The 20,140-nt window shown below is 44.7% G+C and overlaps 1 protein-coding gene across 5 annotated transcripts in view; it reads left to right on the forward strand.

Annotated features, from left to right (window-relative positions):
- VCL (vinculin) overlaps positions 1–20,140 on the forward strand; it is a 139,383-nt gene that overhangs the window by 88,143 nt on the left and 31,100 nt on the right. For all 5 annotated transcript variants that reach the window (XM_082267550.1, XM_082267549.1, XM_082267552.1 and 2 more), the window contains 9 exons: positions 430–577; positions 12,171–12,324; positions 13,045–13,220; positions 13,914–14,104; positions 16,593–16,792; positions 17,906–18,034; positions 18,115–18,264; positions 19,102–19,210; positions 19,347–19,649. In XM_082267550.1, the coding sequence (XP_082123676.1) occupies positions 430–577; positions 12,171–12,324; positions 13,045–13,220; positions 13,914–14,104; positions 16,593–16,792; positions 17,906–18,034; positions 18,115–18,264; positions 19,102–19,210; positions 19,347–19,649 (1,560 nt within the window). The remainder of the gene's footprint in view (positions 1–429; positions 578–12,170; positions 12,325–13,044; positions 13,221–13,913; positions 14,105–16,592; positions 16,793–17,905; positions 18,035–18,114; positions 18,265–19,101; positions 19,211–19,346; positions 19,650–20,140) is intronic.

The following is a 20,140-nucleotide window of genomic DNA, read 5'->3' on the forward strand; positions in this document are numbered from 1 at the left end:
AAATTTAGAACTTTTTGATATTCTGAGTCCTACTGCAAATCTGGATCTGACCTGCCCACATGCTTGTTCTAAATTAGTGACTAAAGTCAGAGAATCAATATGACGGCCTGGTAATTGGCATTTTTAGAAGTAGCTTTGTCAGTCCCCACATTTCAGGCAGCAGAGGTGTCCCTAAAATGGTTATATCACCCACTGAGATTATTGGACAATGCCTGATCAGCTCAGATTTTGTAGGATGTTCGTTAAATTAAATTTCTGGTCAATGTTACACTGCTTGTTTTTCTATAACTCTTATAATTGTCCGCATGGCATAGGTTTAGCAGATTTACAGGTGTCACTGATATTTAAATGTATTTTCTGTTGTTTAAACTTCATCACATTATTCTGTGCTTTCGGACACAGTTTAAGCTCTGCCCCATGTCTGTCTAGGTGATGCTGGAGAGCAAGCTGTACGTCAGATTCTGGATGAAGCCGGGAAAGTCGGAGAGCTTTGTGCAGGCAAGGAACGAAAGGAGATTTTGGGGACCTGCAAGGCTCTGGGTCAAATAACCGACCAAGTGGCTGATCTAAGGGCAAGGTATGTATAACCATTCATTAGAATATAGTTTCTGTGGCATGTTATCTTCAGTTTATTATGTATTCGCAGCATGATATAAGGTTTTAACCACTTGCCTACCAGGCCCTCCTGCTGTCCTAATTAGCTGCTGGATCGCTTTTACAAAAAAAACATTTCTGGCTAAAAACTTTGAGTATATGGAGCTGCAGACCTCTCCTGAAAATGCTAATTGCCTGGCATTCACACTTGGAGCATAGAACTCACAGGAAGTGTGTTATACCATGCTGAACTGACGCTGGATTGCAGCATAGTGCATCTGTGAGGGGCCGCGCTGGAGATGGGTTGAGTATTGTAGTCAAAGTTGATTTTAGATTAATTCTTTCAGGTCATTGCTTTAGAAAAGGAAGATGAAGTTGGGCTTTAAATATAGTTTCTCTGTCGCTCATTGACAGACGTAGTCCTCGTTGATTAATAACTCGGGTTATACTGCCCTCTACAGGAGTAGGACTAGACAGGAAAGAAAACATTCTGGCCACACCTTAGGGGCAGTCCCAGAGGGTATATCCTCTCTCTCTCTGCTACAGCAAATCAGTTTTTTTCTGTCTAGTTAGGAGTAAGGACCTAGATGCCTTGCTAGGATCTTCGGTCCTGGCAGGAATTTTTCTTAGAAAGAGATTTTTTTAGACAGCTCTTTTCTCCAGTGTTCCTGTGAGATCTTCAAGCAAGCAAGCTGTAACTGGGCGACGGGCTGGATGTTGAGATCCAGTGGTCACCCCAGTTCAGCCTACGAGCGCGTGCAGGCCATAGCTCCGCGCTGGGTCGGCCGCGACATATTCCCACTGGACGGGGACTGACCCGGCGAGTTAAACGTCTCGCCTGAACGCCAATGACCAACAGAGTCACGGCGTCCGTATTGGTCGACAGCCCCCCCACCCCGGTGGAGAGGGGTTCTGTCAGGAGTGGAGCGCCCGCCTGGTTCCGGTATGGTGAGTAGTATGTTCCCCCTCCCCCCCTATCGGGTTTGTGGTGGACGCGGGCCCCTCTCTGGAATGGTAGGATGGGTCTCCCCTCTATCCTATAACAGGTCACAGATCCCCCAATTTGAGTGTGTTTTTTTGTGAACAGAAACCAGGAGGCTTGGTTTGGGAGCCGACTATCTAAGGTCATTGCAAAACTGTAAGGGTGACTGAAGTCAGTGGCAGTACTATAAGGGGCATTACTATTGAAGGAAAAGGTATCCTACCTGTCAGAGGTGTACACAGGCCTTTGCCTATGCCTGAGTCACTGCAGTCCAGATCGCCATTCCTCCAGCAAACGGTCACTTCGGAAGGACAGAGGGCTGCCTCCCGACGGCCCACGGACCGCATGCGGCCCGCCAGGGTCCTGCACCGCCGGCCAGGCTTATCACCATTCAGGGTGAAGGTTGTGGGGCCGAGATACTCCCGCAGGCCACCAGGCCGAACATAGACATCCCGCAGGCCGCTGCTAGCCGCCGCTATCCTACACAGGCCGCCGCCATTGTCTTGCAGATCGCACGAGGCCGCCATATTGGCGTAGCCTCGTGTCTCCAGCATGGGGGCGGCCATGTTTGAGGTGACCAAACACCTCGAGGACCTATGGGGAGGCGCCGGAAGGCGTGTAAAGGGGCGAAGCCGCCTCCTTTTACCCGGCGTAGCCTCGTGTCTCCAGCATGGGGGCGGCCATGTTTGAGGTGACCAAACACCTCGAGGAGCTAGGGGGAGGTGCCGGAAGGCGTGCAAAGGGGCGGAGCCGCCTCCTTTTACCCGGGAAAGCCAGCCAAAGACTTCCTGTCTGTAATAGACAGTGCTGGAACAGGTTGTATTGAAACTTCTGAGCATCAAGTGGTGAGCCTTGGGGTCTCTCTCACTCTCTCTCTCGCTCTGTAGGGGTCCCTAAGCAGGTAACACTGAGGGGCGCTGTGGCGCTGGGGGATCTAAAAAAAAAAAAAAAAGTTTTATTTTTTTTGGCAAATTAATTTTTTCCGGCAAGTGTCTGGAATAATCATGGACCCTGCCACACAGGTACCCCCACCTGTTCCCCTCGAGGTGGCCGCAGGACCCTCCAGTTCACAGAGTATTGATGCATTCACAGCAGTTTTGGAGTCTTTGGTGTCTCGGGTGGAGATGGCCTGTCAGGGACGGGGGTCAAGAAAGCGACCCCCGCCTACCCCTATTTCATCTGATACTTCAGATTCAGATTCTGAGATGGTCATTGCAGCTGCAGGTCCCTCTGCAGGGGCTGTTGTCTCAGGTAAAGTTCCCTCAGACAGTGAGGAGGACGGTCCTGCCTCCGCCATAGCACAAGAAGAAGCATTGGTGGACGCACTAGTTGTGGCGGTCCGGGAAACCTTAAGACTTGAGGTTTTACCGGCAGAGGCAACTGAGATGGAAATTCCCTTTGGTACTAGTAAACCTATCAAGACGGCGAAGGTTTTTCCCTTACCCAAATGTTTTGGTAATAAAATAAAGAGGAATGGGATCATTCAAAACGTACCTTTACTGTTTCCAAGCGCATTGCTAGATGCTATCCGTTTGAGGAATCCCTCATTAAGAAATGGACGGTACCACCAGTGGTGGATCCACCTATTTCCAGACTGAATAAAGCCACTGTTATCCCGTTGGAGGACGCTCCGTCCTTTAAGGATCCGGTGGATCGGAAGATGGAAGCGGAGTCCCGCACTATTTTTTCCCTGATAGGGTCAGCCTTTAGACCAGTGATTGTCATTGGTTTAGTTTCACAGACATTAACGGAATGGGCAAGATTGGTACGCCATGACCTAAAGGGGAAAGGTATCCCCCAGGCAGCATCTGATTTGATGGAACAAATTATACAAGGACTGCAGTTCGTCTGTGACGCAGCCCTGGATGCCACCCCCTTGTTAGGGCATGCATCTATGTCAGCGGTAATCCTCAGACGTGTGCTGTGGTTAAAATGCTGGTCAGTGGATCTAGGTTCCAAAAAAGCCTTGGCGAATCTCCCCTTTCTCTATCGCTCATTGACAGACGTAGTCTTCTTGATTCTCAAGAGCTGGGTTATGTTGTCTCCGCAGGAGTAGGACTAGGCAGAAAGACAAAACGTTCTGGCTCCACCTTAGGGGCAGTCCCTGAGGGTATATCCTCCCTCTCTCTGCTACAGGGAATCAGTTTTTTTCTGTCTAGTCAGGAGTAAGGACCTAAGTTCCTTGCTGGGATCTTTTGGTCCTGGCAAGACTTTTTTTCTTTAAGAAAAAGACATTTTTTAGGTAGTTTTCTCCAGTGTTTTTTTCCTGTGAGATCTTCAAGCAAAAATGCCGGACTGGGCGACACTTGTGGTCACCCCAGCCGGCCTACGAGCGCGCGCAGACCATGGCATTGCGCTTGGTCGGCCGCGACATATTCAAGTAAGTATGCGGGGCCGGGCGACGGGCTGGATGTTGAGATCCAGTGGTCACCCCGGTTTCTGCCTACGAGCGCGTGCAGACCAGAGCTCCGCGCTGGGTCGGCCGCGACGGAGTCCCAGTGGAGGGACTGATCTTGCGAGTTAAAAGTCTCGCTTGGACGCCAGGTACCAGAGAGTCGAGGCGTCCGGAGTGGTCCACAAACCCCCACCCCGGTGGAGAGGGTATTGTGAAGAGAGGGTGCCTGTCGGTTCGGTATGGTGAGTAAACGTTCCCTTTTTTCCTCGTTATGAGGCAGTATGTATTATGGGCCCCTCCATATATGGTCAGTATATATCTGATACTTACAAGTCCCCCTTGTAATACAGCATGTGTTTGTGGGAAGTGGACTTGGTTTAAGAGCTAACACTCTACCCAGCAGACTGTAACATTACAGCAGACATAGGAGGTATAATCCTACCTTATGTGTAGTGTATCTTCTGTAGATCCATATATCGCCTCTTAGCAGAGATGCAGGTGGATGTGCTGGGAAAACGATTTCGGCGGTCCGCCGCCATTTTGCCGTAGACCGAATGCATGTATGTCCTCAGGTCACGCCGGCCGCCATGTTTTTGGAGTCTTATGTCTCTTCTATGGAGGCGGCAATGTTTTGTGAGCCCAGCTACCTCGTGGAGAGCTGGGAACGCCGGAAGGCGTACACAGGGGGCGGAGCCACGCCTTCTACCCGGGAAAAAGCAAACAGCTCCTTCCAGTCTGTGTAAGACAGACGCTGACTGCAGTTGGTTGGAAACTGCACTGCATCGGTTGGTGAGCCTTGGGGGTCCCTCTCTCTCTCTGTGGGATCGAGAAGCAGGTACTCTGAGGGGCGCTATTGCGCTAGGGGGAGACACACAAAAAAAAAAAAAAAAAGGAAAAAGTTTATTCGTTTTGCTGGCAAAGGTGTCCTGTATTAACATGGACCCTGCCACTCATGTATCTCCTCCGGATCCCCTCGAGGGGTCTGCGGGATCCTCCAGCACCCCATTGACAATTGAATCATTGTCAGCTATTATGGAAACTTTTGTGTCCCGGGTGGAAGTGGCTTGTCAGGGACAGGGCGCAAGAAAGCGACCCCCGCCTAACCCCATATTATCTGAAACCTCGGATTCAGATTCTGAACCCATTTCTGCAGTTGCAGGTACTTCATCTGGGATTGGTGTCTCGGGTCCTGTCTCTTCAGACAGTGAGGAGGATGTTTCGGCATCCGCCATAGCCCGAGAGGAAGCGTTGGTAAACGCACTCATTGTATCTGTTCAAGAGACCTTAAGGTTACAGGGTATTCCATCGGAAATAGCTGAAACTGAAATCCCTTTTGAGACTAAAAAACGCATCAAAGTGGCGAAGGTTTTTCCATTGCCCAAATGTTTTGGCAATCCAATCGAAGAAGAATGGCGTCTGCCAAAACGCACTTTTACTATTTCTAAACGCATTGACAGGCGTTATCCGTTTGAGGAAACCCTTATTAAGAAATGGACAGAACCACCTGTGGTGGATTCACCAATTGCTAGACTGAATAAAGCCACGGTTATTCCTTTAGAAGACGCTCCGTCTTTTAAAGATCCAGTGGATCGCAAGATAGAAGCTATGTCTCGCACCATGTTTTCCTTGATTGGATCAGCTTTCAGACCTAGAATAGCTATTGGTCTGGTTTCGCAGGCTGTAACTGAATGGACCAAGTGGTTACGCCGGGACTTAGAAGAGGTCCCTCAGGCGGTATCAGATTTGTTGGAACAAATGATACAGGGGTTACAGTTTGTGTGTGATGCGGCGTTAGACGCCACTCCATTATTGGCGCGGGCATCAGTCTCAGCAGTGGTTCTCAGGCGTACACTGTGGCTAAAAGGTTGGTTAGCCGACCAAGGTTCCAAAAAAGCATTGGCTAATATCCCCTTTTCAGGAGAGCGTCTATTTGGAGCCAACTTAGATGAGATCATTAAAGATCTCACGGGTGGAAAGAGCACCTTTTTACCGCAAAATTTTAAAGGTAGAGGAACTCGTCAAAGACGAGGGCCTTCTTTTTCTGCTCACAAGAGGTTTTTTCGTCCCGCGGGTGAAAAAACTAAGTCCTCCAAAGCTCCTGCAGGAGGCGCCAGGGGTCGTTGGTCGGGCAAGCAAAAGCCTGCCCCCTCCAGACCTGAAGATAAACCATCCAAAGCCTGAAGGTGCGCCCCCACCCATAACTGGGGTGGGGGGACGTCTTCGCCGGTTCCCGGATCCATGGCTTTCCAGAATCTCGGACAAATGGGTTTGCGAAGTCATAAGGTCAGGGTACAAGATCGAGTTTCGATCTCTCCCACCGGCGCGATTCTTCCCTTCCAATATCCGACTATCCTCAGATCGTTTAGAAGATCTGCGGAGAGCAGTCACAGATTTACTACAACAAGGAGTGGTAGTCCACGTTCCTTGGACAGAACGGTTTCAAGGGTTTTATTCAAACCTGTTTACAATACCCAGGAAAGAGGGCAAAGTGCGTCCAATTCTGGACTTAAGAGCACTCAATTCTTTCGTCAACATAAGAAGATTCAGAATGGAGTCCATTCGCACGGTAGCAGCCTTCCTGCATCCAGGGGATGTCCTAGCGTCCATAGACATCAAGGACGCCTATCTTCACATTCCCATTTTCGCAGGACATCAGCGGTTTCTACGCTTTTCCGTAGAGGAGAACCACTATCAGTTTGTGGCGTTACCTTTCGGTCTCGCCACGGCTCCGCGGGTCTTCACAAAGGTGTTGGCCCCAATGTTGGCACTTCTGCGCCAAAGAGGTATATCGATCCTTGGTTACCTAGACGATCTTCTGCTTCATGCAGAGTCTCCTCAGACCTTGCTACAAAACATAGAAATTACTATGATTTCTTTACAGGAATTCGGGTGGCTGGTGAACCAGCAAAAGTCATTTCTGGTTCCCACCCAGAGGCTCGAATATCTGGGTCTAATTCTAGACACAGTCAGGACAAGAGTTTTTCTTCCGGTAAAAATTCAATCAGCAGTCCAGTTGTTACTGTCCAACAGCTGGTCTTCCCTTCGGACTTGCATGAGGGTTCTGGGTTTGATGGTGGCTTCATTCGAAGCAGTCCCATTTGCCCAGTCCCATACCCGAATTCTTCAGCAAGAGATTCTTCTCAGATGGAATCGGAATCCGGAATCCCTGGACAATCAGATCCGATTGAGCAAACAGACCAGAGAGTCTCTGGTCTGGTGGCTTCGGTCTCCGATGCTCAGCCAGGGAAAGTCATTTCTGCCAATATATTGGACGATAGTGACCACGGATGCCAGTCTATCCGGATGGGGAGGAATTCTTGGTCAGTTATCTGTCCAGGGACTTTGGTCCCCGGAAGAATCCAGGTTACCGATAAATGTATTGGAACTGAGAGCGATCAGACTTTGTCTGATTCACTGGACCGAGCAGCTCCAGGGCAGCCCGGTTCGGATCCAGTCGGACAATGCCACGGCCGTGGCTTATGTCAATCACCAGGGGGGCACCAAGAGTGTCCGAGCGGCCAAAGAAGTGGCTTGCATTCTTCGCTGGGCGGAACGATTTGTTCCGGCAATCTCTGCGGTGTTCATTCCGGGGGTGGAGAATTGGCAGGCAGATTATCTCAGCCGTCAGACCCTGGATCAGGGGGAATGGTCCCTCCATCCAGACGTTTTCCACCAGTTGTGCCTACGGTGGGGCACCCCGGATGTGGATCTGTTGGCATCACGATTCAACAGGAAAGTTCAGAGATTCGTGGCTCGCTCCCGCGATCCTCTAGCAGAAACCGCAGACGCACTGATCGCCCCGTGGGGGCAATACCAGCTAATATATGCCTTCCCTCCTCTCGCGTTACTGCCAAGACTTCTTCGCAGGATAGAGGAGGAAGGAATTCCAGTAATCCTGGTAGCTCCGGACTGGCCTCGTCGAGCTTGGTATGCCGACATGGTCAGACTGGTGGCGGACGTCCCGTGGAGACTTCCTCTCAGGGAGGATCTACTGTCTCAGGGACCGATCTTCCATCCTGCTTTACGATCGCTGGCTTTAACGGCCTGGCTATTAAGACACAGGTGCTGAAGGACAAAGGTTTGTCAGCTTCAGTTATTCCTACTCTAGTTGAAGCAAGGAAAGCGACTTCCAGAAAGATTTATCATCGCACATGGAAGTCCTACATTGCATGGTGTGAACCTTTGGGGTTCCGTCCTCGGTCTTATTCGATTAGTCGAATATTGGCTTTTCTGCAACAAGGGGTTGAGCAGAAACTGGCCTTGAGTACTATCAAGGGTCAGGTCTCAGCATTAGCCATCTTCTTTCAGAAGCCTTTGGCTACTCATTCCTTGGTGCGGAACTTCATCCAGGGGGTGCGACATCTGGCTCCGCCAGTGCACGCGCCGTTACCCCCCTGGGATCTTAATTTAGTGTTGTCGGTTCTTCAGAAACCTCCCTTTGAAGATATTAGGGAGATTCCTCTACCCACGTTGTCCCAGAAGGTGGCCTTCTTGGTGGCTATTACTTCTGCACGCAGGGTGTCAGAACTGGCCGCATTATCTTGTCGTTCACCATATCTGGTGGTTCATAGAGATAAGGTGGTTCTTCGTCCGAATCCATCCTTCCTACCAAAAGTGGTTTCAGAATTTCATCTGAATGAAGAAATTGTATTACCTTCCCTGTGTCCTAAGCCCAGTCATCCTCGGGAGTATGCTTTACACTCCTTGGATGTGGTCCGGGCGATCAGGGTATACTTGAAAACGACAGACTCGTTTCGCAAGACGGATTCACTTTTTGTGATCCCAGATGGACCCAAAAAGGGGTTGCCTGCATCTGCCGCGACCATTTCCAGATGGATCAGACAGACGGGAGTACAGGCTTATTCTATTAAGGGTCGGGAGCCCCCGTTCCCTGTTAAGGCGCACTCCACTCGGGCACTTAGTGCGTCATGGGCCTTTCGCCATCAGGCGTCAGTGGTCCAGGTGTGCAAGGCGGCTACCTGGTCGTCGGTGCATACCTTTACTAAACATTATAAAGTTGATGTAATGGCATCGTCTGATGCCTCGTTTGGCCTGCAAGGTTTTGCAGGCCGCAATTTGAGGAGACCAGTGGTCTACCTCGAGGGTTTTTTCCGTTGGAAAATTTTTCTTTAGTCTCATTCTTTGTTTATAATGAGCCTTTAAAACTTCTAGTTTGGCACCGGTTGGGCCTTCTAGATTGGATTTGATTTGTCAATCCCACCCCTCATTTGTGGCACTGCTTCTGGATGTCCCAGCTCTTGAGAATCAAGAAGACTACGTCTGTCAATGAGCGATAGAGAAAAATGGATTTTTGTAAGATCTTACCGTAAAATCCTTTTCTCTTAAGCTCATTGACAGACGTAGTACCCGCCCCTCTATCATTGAGTTGGGTTGGGTTAAATTCTCTGTACTGCTTTAAAACAGAACTGATTCCCTGTAGCAGAGAGAGGGAGGATATACCCTCAGGGACTGCCCCTAAGGTGGAGTCAGAACGTTTTGTCTTTCTGCCTAGTCCTACTCCTGCGGAGACAACATAACCCAGCTCTTGAGAATCAAGAAGACTACGTCTGTCAATGAGCTTAAGAGAAAAGGATTTTACGGTAAGATCTTACAAAAATCCATTTTTCAGGGGAATCGCCTATTTGGGGCCACCCTAGATGAGATCATGAAGGATGTCACTGGGGGCAAGAGCACTTTTTTGCCGCAGGCTGCTAAAGCTAAAGGACCTCGTAACAAGCGTGGACCTTTCTTTGCCGCTCATAAAGGGTTCGTTCGCTCCGCTGGGGCGAGCGGGAAAGGCAAAGCCCCTCTAGGAGGGTTCAAGAGGCACTGGTCGGGCAAACAAAAGGCCGACTCAGCCAAACCTGAAGTTAAGGCTAATACAGCCTGAAGGTGTGCCCCCACCCGGCTTGAGGGTGGGGGGGACGCCTTCACCGGCATTCAGAGCTAGAGCCTTCCTGAATCTCGGACTAAGGGGTTCAGGAGATCATACGATCAGGACACAAGATCGAGTATCGATCACTGCTACCGGTGCGATTCTTCCCTTCCAACATTTAGGTGCTTCAGGGAGCGGTAGTTCCCGTTCCCTGAACAGATCATTTTCTTTACCTTTTCCAAAGATTAGTCTCAGTTCCCTACAGGAATCGGATCCGGTTGAGCAAACAGACCAAGGAGCCTCTAGTCTGGTGACATCATCAAGCAGTGTTTCATCACACTGCATTTACTGCAAAACAGTTGCGATGCAGGATCAATAAAAGAGGAATGTGTACCAGGCCCCGGCTCCAGTGTAATAAAATGCTAAGACAAATGGCATCCCGCGGTAGCCGCGGATCAAGCCAACAATGCGACTATGCGTATAGCAGACCTCGCTCCATCAATACCACCCCTCAGTAGTAATGTATTAACCTACAACAGGAGGTAAACCTAGCAGTATTGTCAAAGGGGTATACCACAAGTTCAGTGGCATCCAAGTATGCATATTCAGCAGGGCATATGGAGGTAGACACAATCAGCAGCAAAGGCAGTGGCTCTCAACCAAACGATAAAACAAGAAAACCAAAAAAGTGAACTGCCTAAAGGTGTTCTCCACGAAGGTCTGTCAGCCCAAAATAGCGGCAAATATTTTGCCATGTGTTGCCTCTATGCCCACACCACAGATAAAGGATCCAACCGTGTTCATCGCTACAACATTAAGAGGAGGTTGTTACCCCACCTAGAATCCTATTTGTAACTAGTTGAAGAGGAGCTAGACCAGGTACATCAAGCCACTGGCTCCATATGCGTTCAAATTTCAATACATTACCCCTATGTTTATAGGTGAGATTTTCTCTTAGCAATAGCGCATTTACCTCAGAAACCCATTCAGCATGTGTGGGAGGCATCGAAGAAATCCACTTCCTTGCCAATAATTTCCTGGCAAGGAACAGAACTCTTGAGGATAGCAGTGTGCACACCAGGAGTATACAATTTCTCGTCCAACCAGCCCAAAAGGCACAGCTTCGGGTCCAGAGGAAGAGCAAGATTCCATATGGTATTGACGGAATGCATAACTGCCGTCCAATAGCGGTGCAATTTAGGACATTTCCAAAGCATATGTAATGAGTTCCCATATGTACTTTGCATTGAGGGCACAGAGCAGAATCCTTCCTATGCCAACTATGCAGGCGCTGCGCCGTTCTATACGTGCAGTGCAAAATAAAAAGTTGCGTGAGTTTCTGAAATGAGGACAAAGATTTAAATATGTTTACATGGATTGTGTACGAGCATTGCTGTACTATTTTTATGGATAAATATATTATGGATTTTTTTTTTTTTCCCCCTGTATTTTATTAGGAAGTTGTACAGACAGGTGAACACAGAAAAGCAAATAAAAGCCCACATCTAGAGTGGTAGCACTGATAAATGTGTGTCCACTAAAAAATAATTTTCTCAAGAGTTGGGCTCAACCAGGTCCAGCAAAAATCAAGCAACAGTCAGATTGTCCAGAACTTTAAAAAAAAAAAAAAAAAATCAGAAGAAAAACTAAAAAAGAAACAAAAATCAAAACCTAAAAATATCGAGGCGCCCAGTACTCTCACATTTCGTGAATCAAAAAGCAAACCGGTAGATCTCATTACTGCAAATTGCAGAACTTCAAACCCAAGGTTATCAGCAGGAGAAAAACCAACAGCCACTTTTCAACAATATTGGTTGGGCTCCCCATAAAATGGAAGTAAAATAAAACTGAGAGGGGAAGTGGGCATAGGGGTAGGGGAAGGAAAAAGGGTTTAGCAGGGTTAAGGAACATGGGGGGGGGGGGGGGGAGATAGGTTTCCTACACCAATGGGGAGTCCATAAACAATAGACTAGTCCCCCCCCCCCCCCCCTACTGCAAGTAACTAAAGTATGGATTTTACTGTGGTGATGCTGATCTACTTTGAAACTCTTGCATCATGTGTGGTAGAGCACACAGATTTTACACCCCAGTTATATTGTATGTTGTAGGTGGCTATAGGGTAAGCGGGTTATTTCTGTTTCAAGTCACTTAAAATATGATCTGTTCAAAGCTGTATCTTGTCACCATTAGGATTGGTATAGGGTTAACATCTGAAAGAATATTGCTGTTATTCCACCAAACTTCTGTAGAAAATGTTATTGACAAAATAGCTTTGCCTGTTTTTTGTTTTCACTTATTCTAAATCTTTTTCCTTCATGGTGCAGAGGCCAAGGAGCTACCCCTGCAGCAATGCAGAAGGCACAGCAAGTATCTCAGGGCTTAGACCTCCTGACTGCTAAAGTCGAAAATGCTGCCCGTAAATTGGAAGCTCTGACAAACTCCAAACAGGCTATTGGCAAAAAGATTGATGCTGCTCAGGTAAAACCAATTTGTTATGTCGTTTTTCACTTCTAGCTGCCCTAAGTATTCCCTAAATACTCCAATGAGAAGCTGATTTGTGTGGGCTGGAGGAGGTTGAATTACTCCCTAGCCATTATTTCTTAAGACCATTCACATGCTTCCCATCTTGAATTTACCATGTAGAACACTGAATTTCTGAACTTTTTGTTTTTTTTTTATTTATTTTTTTTATAGTATGCCTTTAATTGCAGTCAGATCAATTATATCAGCTAAATTAGCTAGAAGTCGAGATTCTGCTGCATTCTCCCTGAAATACTTTTAGCCAGAACGGCAGATAACTTTTGCATTGAGAAATGGGAGTGAGCTATGGAGCCCAATAACAAAAATTGTTGCATTGTACCTTTAATTCGAGATCATATACCACTATGTATATGAATTGTGCATTCACTCAATAGGGCAAAAATCATATTGTAGAAGTCCACCAAAAATGTAAAATATAATGCAGTGACACTTGTGATTTCCACCACCACTTCAAAAAAAATCAGTCTCCTATGAAAAGGAAAGACCCCAAAACAGTTTTGATAAATTTCCCCCAGTAAGCCTTAGAATGATGCCCACCATGCCCCAAAAAGCGTTAGTGGACGCACTGTACTTTAACATGTATATGAATTTTGGATGCATCTACATCAACAAGTTTTATTGCTTAATCTCTTTGATGTGTGTTTTGCTTCCTTATAGAGCTGGCTTGCAGATCCCAACGGTGGTCCTGAAGGTGAGGATACCATTCGAGAAATCCTAGGTGAAGCCAAGAGGATTGCCGAGTTGTGCGAAGATCCCAAGGACAGAGAGGACATCTTGCGTTCCTTAGGCGAAATAGCAGCACTTACTGCCAAGCTGAGTGACCTCCGACGACAGTATGTACAAAATAATTCATATAACCTGCTACATATCTGATCATTTCAAACTTGGTATTTATTGACAAATTGTATATTAAGAGGCTGCGCACATCAATAGGAGATCTAGAAGGTGTAGGCTGCTGAAGTTGGATGCAAATTTCTAATTTTTATAACTTCCAAGAATTTAAGTTCAGCTCTTTATATCTCTGAATCTGTTAATTGTGCCCTGACCCTGCACCGCTCATCTTTTCAGTCTCCTTATTGGTAAAGGAGGCAGTCTGTCACTAGGGCAAACGGTGGAAAACTTGAGAGGTGGGAAGGGGCAATTCCAAGATTGACTTTATAGGAAAAGTCGAGATGTGCATATAATTTAACATAAATACATTTGTTAATCTTCTGATTTGTTTTGATATGTGACTTTCATGGACACTGACTCCTCATGCCCAGTATGACTTTCCAGGTTTTCTATAAAGCCTATGTTTAGTTGAAATCAAACCCATGAAAATCGGGTAGGACAAAGGGATATCTCCTATAAGCAGAATCATAAACACAAGGGACACGCCATACTAATAAGTTAATGTCCTTTGTGCTCATTGCTATGTTTTTGATTTTAGGTAAACTTAATATTTAAGGAGGTTTGGTTTTTTTACTGACTGGGATAGAAACCAAAGCATTAGTGTTTTATTTTTTTTTTTTTTTCCTAAAAAACAGAGGGAAGGGAGACTCACCAGAAGCTCGCGCTTTAGCAAAGCAGATAGCAACTTCACTGCAGAATCTGCAGACCAAGGTGAATCGTGCTGTGGCCAACAGCCGCCCTGTGAAAGCAGCTATAAATATGGAAGGGAAGGTAGAGCAGGCCCAACGCTGGATTGACAATCCCTCTGTGGATGACCGTGGTGTGGGTAAGAAGACATTGTTTAAAATTCATAATTTTTTTTTTTTTTTTTTTTTTTTTTTTTTAGAAAGAATGGGTAAGATTTTTAACCTTTTTTAAATTTCTATTTCTGTGTTCCCATCGGAGATTTTCCATTGCTTCCTGTCCAGCTGATGGGTGTCAAACAGAATAGGATGTGAGGGGAAACCCTTCCAACATGGATATAATATAAAACCTCAGAGAGGTTTCTTTCCAATATTTTTTTTTTTTGTATTTTAGGATAAATATACAAAGTGAATTCTTATTAAAACATTTGAATGCCTTGTTTAAAGAAGGCCCAACAAATAAAGTTCCATACACATTTTCCACATTTGCAAGAATCCACTGGCAAGCTTTAAAAACAGTATGATTGCGTGTCCCCACACTATATATACAACTCATTCAGTATTGGCTCATGCACACAGGACGTTTTTGCAGCTGCTTTTAGGGGCGTCTGATTTTTTTTTTCTTTACTGCTTCTGAACTCTCCTCTGTTATCTTATGTGTCCATGCACACAAACTTTTTAGCGCGTTTGGAGCCATAAGTTTTTAGGGGCAGTGAAAAAAAGATGGTGCGTCCTGGAACAGCGGATGTTGGGCTGTAAAAACGGGACTAAAAGTGGCTAAATGTGATAAGCTTTTAGCTGCGTTTTTTTTTTTTTTTTTTTTTTTTTAGACATTTTTACATTTTGGGGTGTGTCTTTTTTGTAAAAAAACTAACGCTCAAAAACGTGGAAAAATGCTCATAAACTCTATTAAAAAACGCAGCTAAAAGTACATTTTTAACACTGCTTATTCCTGACAGCAGCGTAGTGTTTTTTTAAATGTCCTGTGTGCAGTAGTGTTTTGAGTTAGGGCTTGGTCTTGGTGGAACATTTCCATCCATTTGCACTATAAATGTTACATTGTCTCTATAGAGGCCCATCAGCCTGAATAAAAAAAAAAAAAGTGAACCCGGGGCAGGGCCAAAAGGATAACCACCTTGGGGAAGGGGGGGGGGGGGGAAGAGGGTGTTTCCCCGTTTGTTATGCCTACCCCAGAAACCCAGGTGGTGCATGGATAGGCACCAACATCCCTGGAGTCTGAATTATTTAGTGCCACCAGGATTGTTTGAACAAATACAGTATCTTGGGCCGGATGTGTTTTTGTATGGAGTACAGCCTGCTGGCCCAGGAAGGAGGGTTCACATTCCATACATCCAGATCTTCTATTGGCTTTATCTATAACCTAGGATAGTTATTTTGGTTATAGTGTATGGAGGGAAGAAGTTAAATATCCAAATATGGAAGGGCATCTGATTTTGCCATTTAAAATTGAAGATTCTCTTGACCTCAAGAACATTCGGAATATTGAAGGAAATATTCAAGGCCTGCAACTTTGAATGTTTTTTTTGCAAGCTCTGAAATATTTGAAAATTTGTTTTAGAGTGTTACCTTTACATGGGCCTACTTCTGTCTTTATGATCGATCATGTACGATGTTCTTTTTGTACATTCTTATGTTGAAAAGATAATAAAACAAGATTGACTAAATATTAAAAAAAAAAAAAAAAAACTTGCAGAGTAGTGATCATGGGATAGTGATTCAGACATTTGAATTAGAATTCAAATGTCTGAATAAAGCGCATTTATGTTCCTGGTCTCCACATAGGATGTCTTTGATATCTTGATTATTCCTTATCTTAATTGCTAAAGACTCGAAGTGCTAAGATGAATAGGATGGGGGCCGAGGGGCAACCCTGAATAGTGCCTCTAGGTATGCAAAGGCATCCAGAATATAAAGCCTTTCACTGTCAACATAGCTATTAGGTCTTCATACAACATACAAACTTTTGATAGGAATTTGGCGCCTAAATCATATTTAAGGTGTGGAAGAAATAGTCCCATGATGTAGAATCAAATGCTTTTTATACATTTTAGGATAAAAGCATGTCTCGTCTTTCTTTGTGTCCCAGTCAGATTAAATGGCTGAAATAATATCTTTTATTCTCCTTGTTTGATACAATGCCTGTCTGTGGGGAATGAACCCCAGCTAATCAGGGTGGATATAATGGGAAAGATAGAGGGCTACCTCCAGGCTCACCTGCCCAACTCTCCTTAAAGGCACTTGGGGGCACAGTGGACACCCAGCTGGTTGGTGAATAGAGCTGGGATTTTTTTCTGTTTTTTGTCTTACTCGTCCTACTCTATTCAAATATTAGATAATTTGATTTTTTAGATTTTAGATTTTTTAGATTTTATTTTTTTGTTTGGGTTGAAGTTTATCCTTAAGTGGTAGGCTATGGGAATGTTTGCATAATGCACTCCATGATTTATGTCCTTGAGCTGTAACCTTCAACATCTGCTAAAAAAAAAAAAAAAAAACAAAACCCCTAAACACTATGCATGTTAATTATTTTTTTTCTTTAGTGATTTAATGTGTATATTTTTCAGTATGTCTTCTAGCATTGTCAGAGCATTTATTTTGTCCTTTGTAAAGGTCAGGCTGCCATCCGTGGCCTTGTAGCAGAAGGACGTCGCCTGGCGAACTCTATGATGGGACCATACCGCCAAGATATGATGGCGAGGTGCGACCGCGTAGAGCAGCTGGCGGGACAGCTTGCTGAGCTAGCAGCACGGGGTGAAGGGGAAACACCACAGGCTCGAGCTGTGGCTGCTCAACTCCAGGATGCATTGAAGGTTGACTGAATTAATTTGACTTTGATCCATACACTGTGACAGTATTTACAGCTATTTAGTTTAATGCATTTGACACTGAACAAAGTACCTTGGTCATGGTGATGGTCAAAACACTGATTTGTGCTTACTAAAGTAAGGTGACCAAGACAAAGCAGAGTAGGCTATATATTGGCATTGTTTATTAATCTAAACTCTTTTGGTTTATATACCAATATTAAAGCTGGCCTTGAAGTTGAAATGCAACGTATGCTATTTAAATTGGTTTTCTCCCCTTTAATGAAGCAAAGCATAAATGTTTTAAAGACATATATAGGGAGAAAGTTTGTGTACTTCCACTTGTAGTGCCTAGGTAAGGTGAGATAATCCGCCTTCTGGCAAGAACTGGGAGATTAAGAGTACTCCAGATCCACTGAGAGGATGCTCCCAGTGCTCCCCTTTCCTTAGGGTAATGTTGGCAGGAGGATGGCGGGCAACCTCTTTACTGTACAAGATGAAAGAAAGGTTACTAACAATGTGTACTTCCTACTACAGTTCGTTTTTTTTTTTTTTTTCCCCCCCCCCAACTTTTACTCTGTGTTTAAACAGAGGGCTGGAGGTGTACTTGTAGAGTAGTGTTTAATTGGGGATAGTTATAGTGGGGGAGGATATTGGAATTAAAATGTCTGAATAAAGTGCATTTAGGTTCCCTTGAACACTGTAAGATTTTGTCTTTTGTTGGTCTGAGTAGGTGTGCTAGATTTTTATTTTTGTCTTTGTAAATATAGAGATACCAGGGCCTTGCTCTAGTTTGCATATTACCCTTATCTTAATCGTACAGAACTGAACATAGGAGGTGTAGTCCTAGTCCATGGTTATATGCTTCAGGTGATTGGACCCTAGCAAAAGCTTTACTGGGGTGCCATTAACAATGGTGTTTAGGGCTAATGACTACCGGTTTTTGTTTGCATTTGTTGGCTCTAATAGGGACAAATACCGTAGTAAAACCTGACAGAGAATGTAATACTTTCCCACTCTTGAAAGTAAGTGTTGGTTGCAGTTCTACTTTTTGTATTGTATTATTATATTGTCCATATTTTGAAAAGTGAGTATCTTAAATAAATTTTTATTTTCTAGGATCTGAAGGCCAAGATGCAAGAAGCAATGACTCATGAAGTGTCTGATGTCTTCAGTGATACCACTACTCCCATTAAACTTCTGGCTGTGGCAGCCACCTCACCACCTGATGCTCCAAACAGGGAAGAGGTCAGTTACTGATCCCTCTACCTCTCTTTACCATACTTCAATTTTTTTCACCCTATGTAATGGTTTACTTCTGTCACTAGATGTTTGACGACAGAGCTGCCAATTTTGAGAGCCATGCTGCTCGTCTGGGAGCTACAGCAGAAAAAGCAGCAGCAGCGGGATCAGCTAATAAAGCCAGTGTGGAAGGAATACAAGCAACTGTAAAAACAGCCAGGGAGCTCACTCCGCAGGTTTGTTTCAAGACTGACTCTTACACTTAGTGTTTAGTAATTTTATAGATTTTAAACATTTGAAAATTAAACTGTGATGACTACTGGTGTAGTTCTTTTTATACATTTGCAGCTGTGTAATATAATGAGGATATTACCTGAAGCACCAAGCGCAGTTTTTCATTTTGGATTAATTTGCTTTTTACTTTTACCATTACTTTTTTTATAGAACGCCTCTGCTGTTTCTGACATAACTATTATGTCCATGGCAATACCGACAGCTAAACTCCTGGTTGTTGGGAGTTTGTTTACAGTCTTATTTCGAGCAGCCAACTCTGTTAGATGCGCTTTAGAGGCCCCCAATCACTTCTATATGTAAAGCCTGTGCTTGATCAGCTTCAGTAGAGTGCAGAGGGTGACTGTAGTGGTTTTATAGACCCCTGATGTCTGCTTAACGGAAAGCTATAGCCTTTTTGTGTGGTGGTTTTCTTTACCAATAAAATTTGTAAATGTTGTCCATCCGTGCTGTTTTAAAGGTGTTGAACTAGTTTGCAAATCAAAATGAAGAACACTAAGCAACAAAATGTGAAAGTCATTGCTAGAGTAACAAAGTGTAATCAACAAAAATACTGTAGTTGCCCTTAAACCAAAAAAGTAAAGTTGGCTTTATATAAATTTATGTACTACTGTTTATGTGAATTATATTTACTTTCCTGAGCAGGTACTGATTGGGCCTAAGGCTCCTTTTGCTTTGATCTGTTGTTTGATTGGCCCTTTCCTTTCATTCATAATTTCTGGTGGATTTTGTTCCTAAACTTCTCTTAATTATCTTGGTCTTCCCATGTGTGTGTCTTATAGGTTGTCTCTGCTGCTCGAATCCTGTTACGTAATCCAGGAAACCAGGCTGCATATGAACACTTTGAAACCATGAAAAATCAGTGGATAGATAATGTAGAAAAGATGACAGGTTTGTTTGCTGCAGTCTTCTTGGAGGACAGTAACCTACCCTTACTGGCAGAGACGAGCTACATTTTATTTTTTTCATTCCTAATATCCGCCTGAACTATTGCCTTCCATATTTAATTTCCTTTTTCATTTTTCAGGCCTTGTTGATGAGGCCATTGACACACGGGCCCTGCTGGATGCTTCTGAGGAAGCCATTAAGAAGGATATTGACAAATGCAAAGTGGCCATGGCAAATATGCAACCCCAAATGCTTGTTGCTGGCGCCACTAGCATTGCTCGCCGTGCAAACCGTATTCTGTTGGTGGCCAAAAGGGAGGTGGAGAATTCTGAAGATCCAAAATTCAGAGAGGCAGTGAAGAATGCTTCAGATGACCTGAGCAAGACCATCTCTCCTATGGTTCTGGAAGCCAAAGCTGTAGCTGGCAACATCTCAGACCCAGGTAAAAAAAAAAACAGTTTGTGCCTCAAATGGCAAGAATAAATGCATAAGCACATTAATTTGCTTAAGAGAACTGTACCTATCCTAAATTGCTAGTCACCTGGTGGTCTCTGGCTTTAGTACTTTAGGTCGCATGTAGCTTGTGAAGTCGGAGATCTGTCTTCATCATTTCTTTTGGGGGTAAATAACTCAAATTATTAACAAAAGCCTTTTGATCAACAGAAGTCACTGACCCAGAACACGTATGCATATTAGGTGTTCTTGACTGCATCAGAAGCATGCTGCTCATTGCACAATTTTCTGCATTTTCAGTAGTTGCTTTTGTTTCTCATTAAAGGTTTCTTTTAAAACTGGATATAGAGTATTAATCAAGTTTTGTTTACTGATTTCTGCACCGCAATGATTTCACAATGTTTTTATAATGAATCTGGAATTGCATCAGTAATACAGTGCATTTATTTAAATGTGAAGAGGTTTTTTAGAACAGTGACC

This window comes from Pelophylax lessonae (assembly GCF_965119305.1).
Source record: "Pelophylax lessonae genome assembly, chromosome: 9".
Classification (NCBI taxonomy): domain Eukaryota; kingdom Metazoa; phylum Chordata; class Amphibia; order Anura; family Ranidae; genus Pelophylax; species Pelophylax lessonae.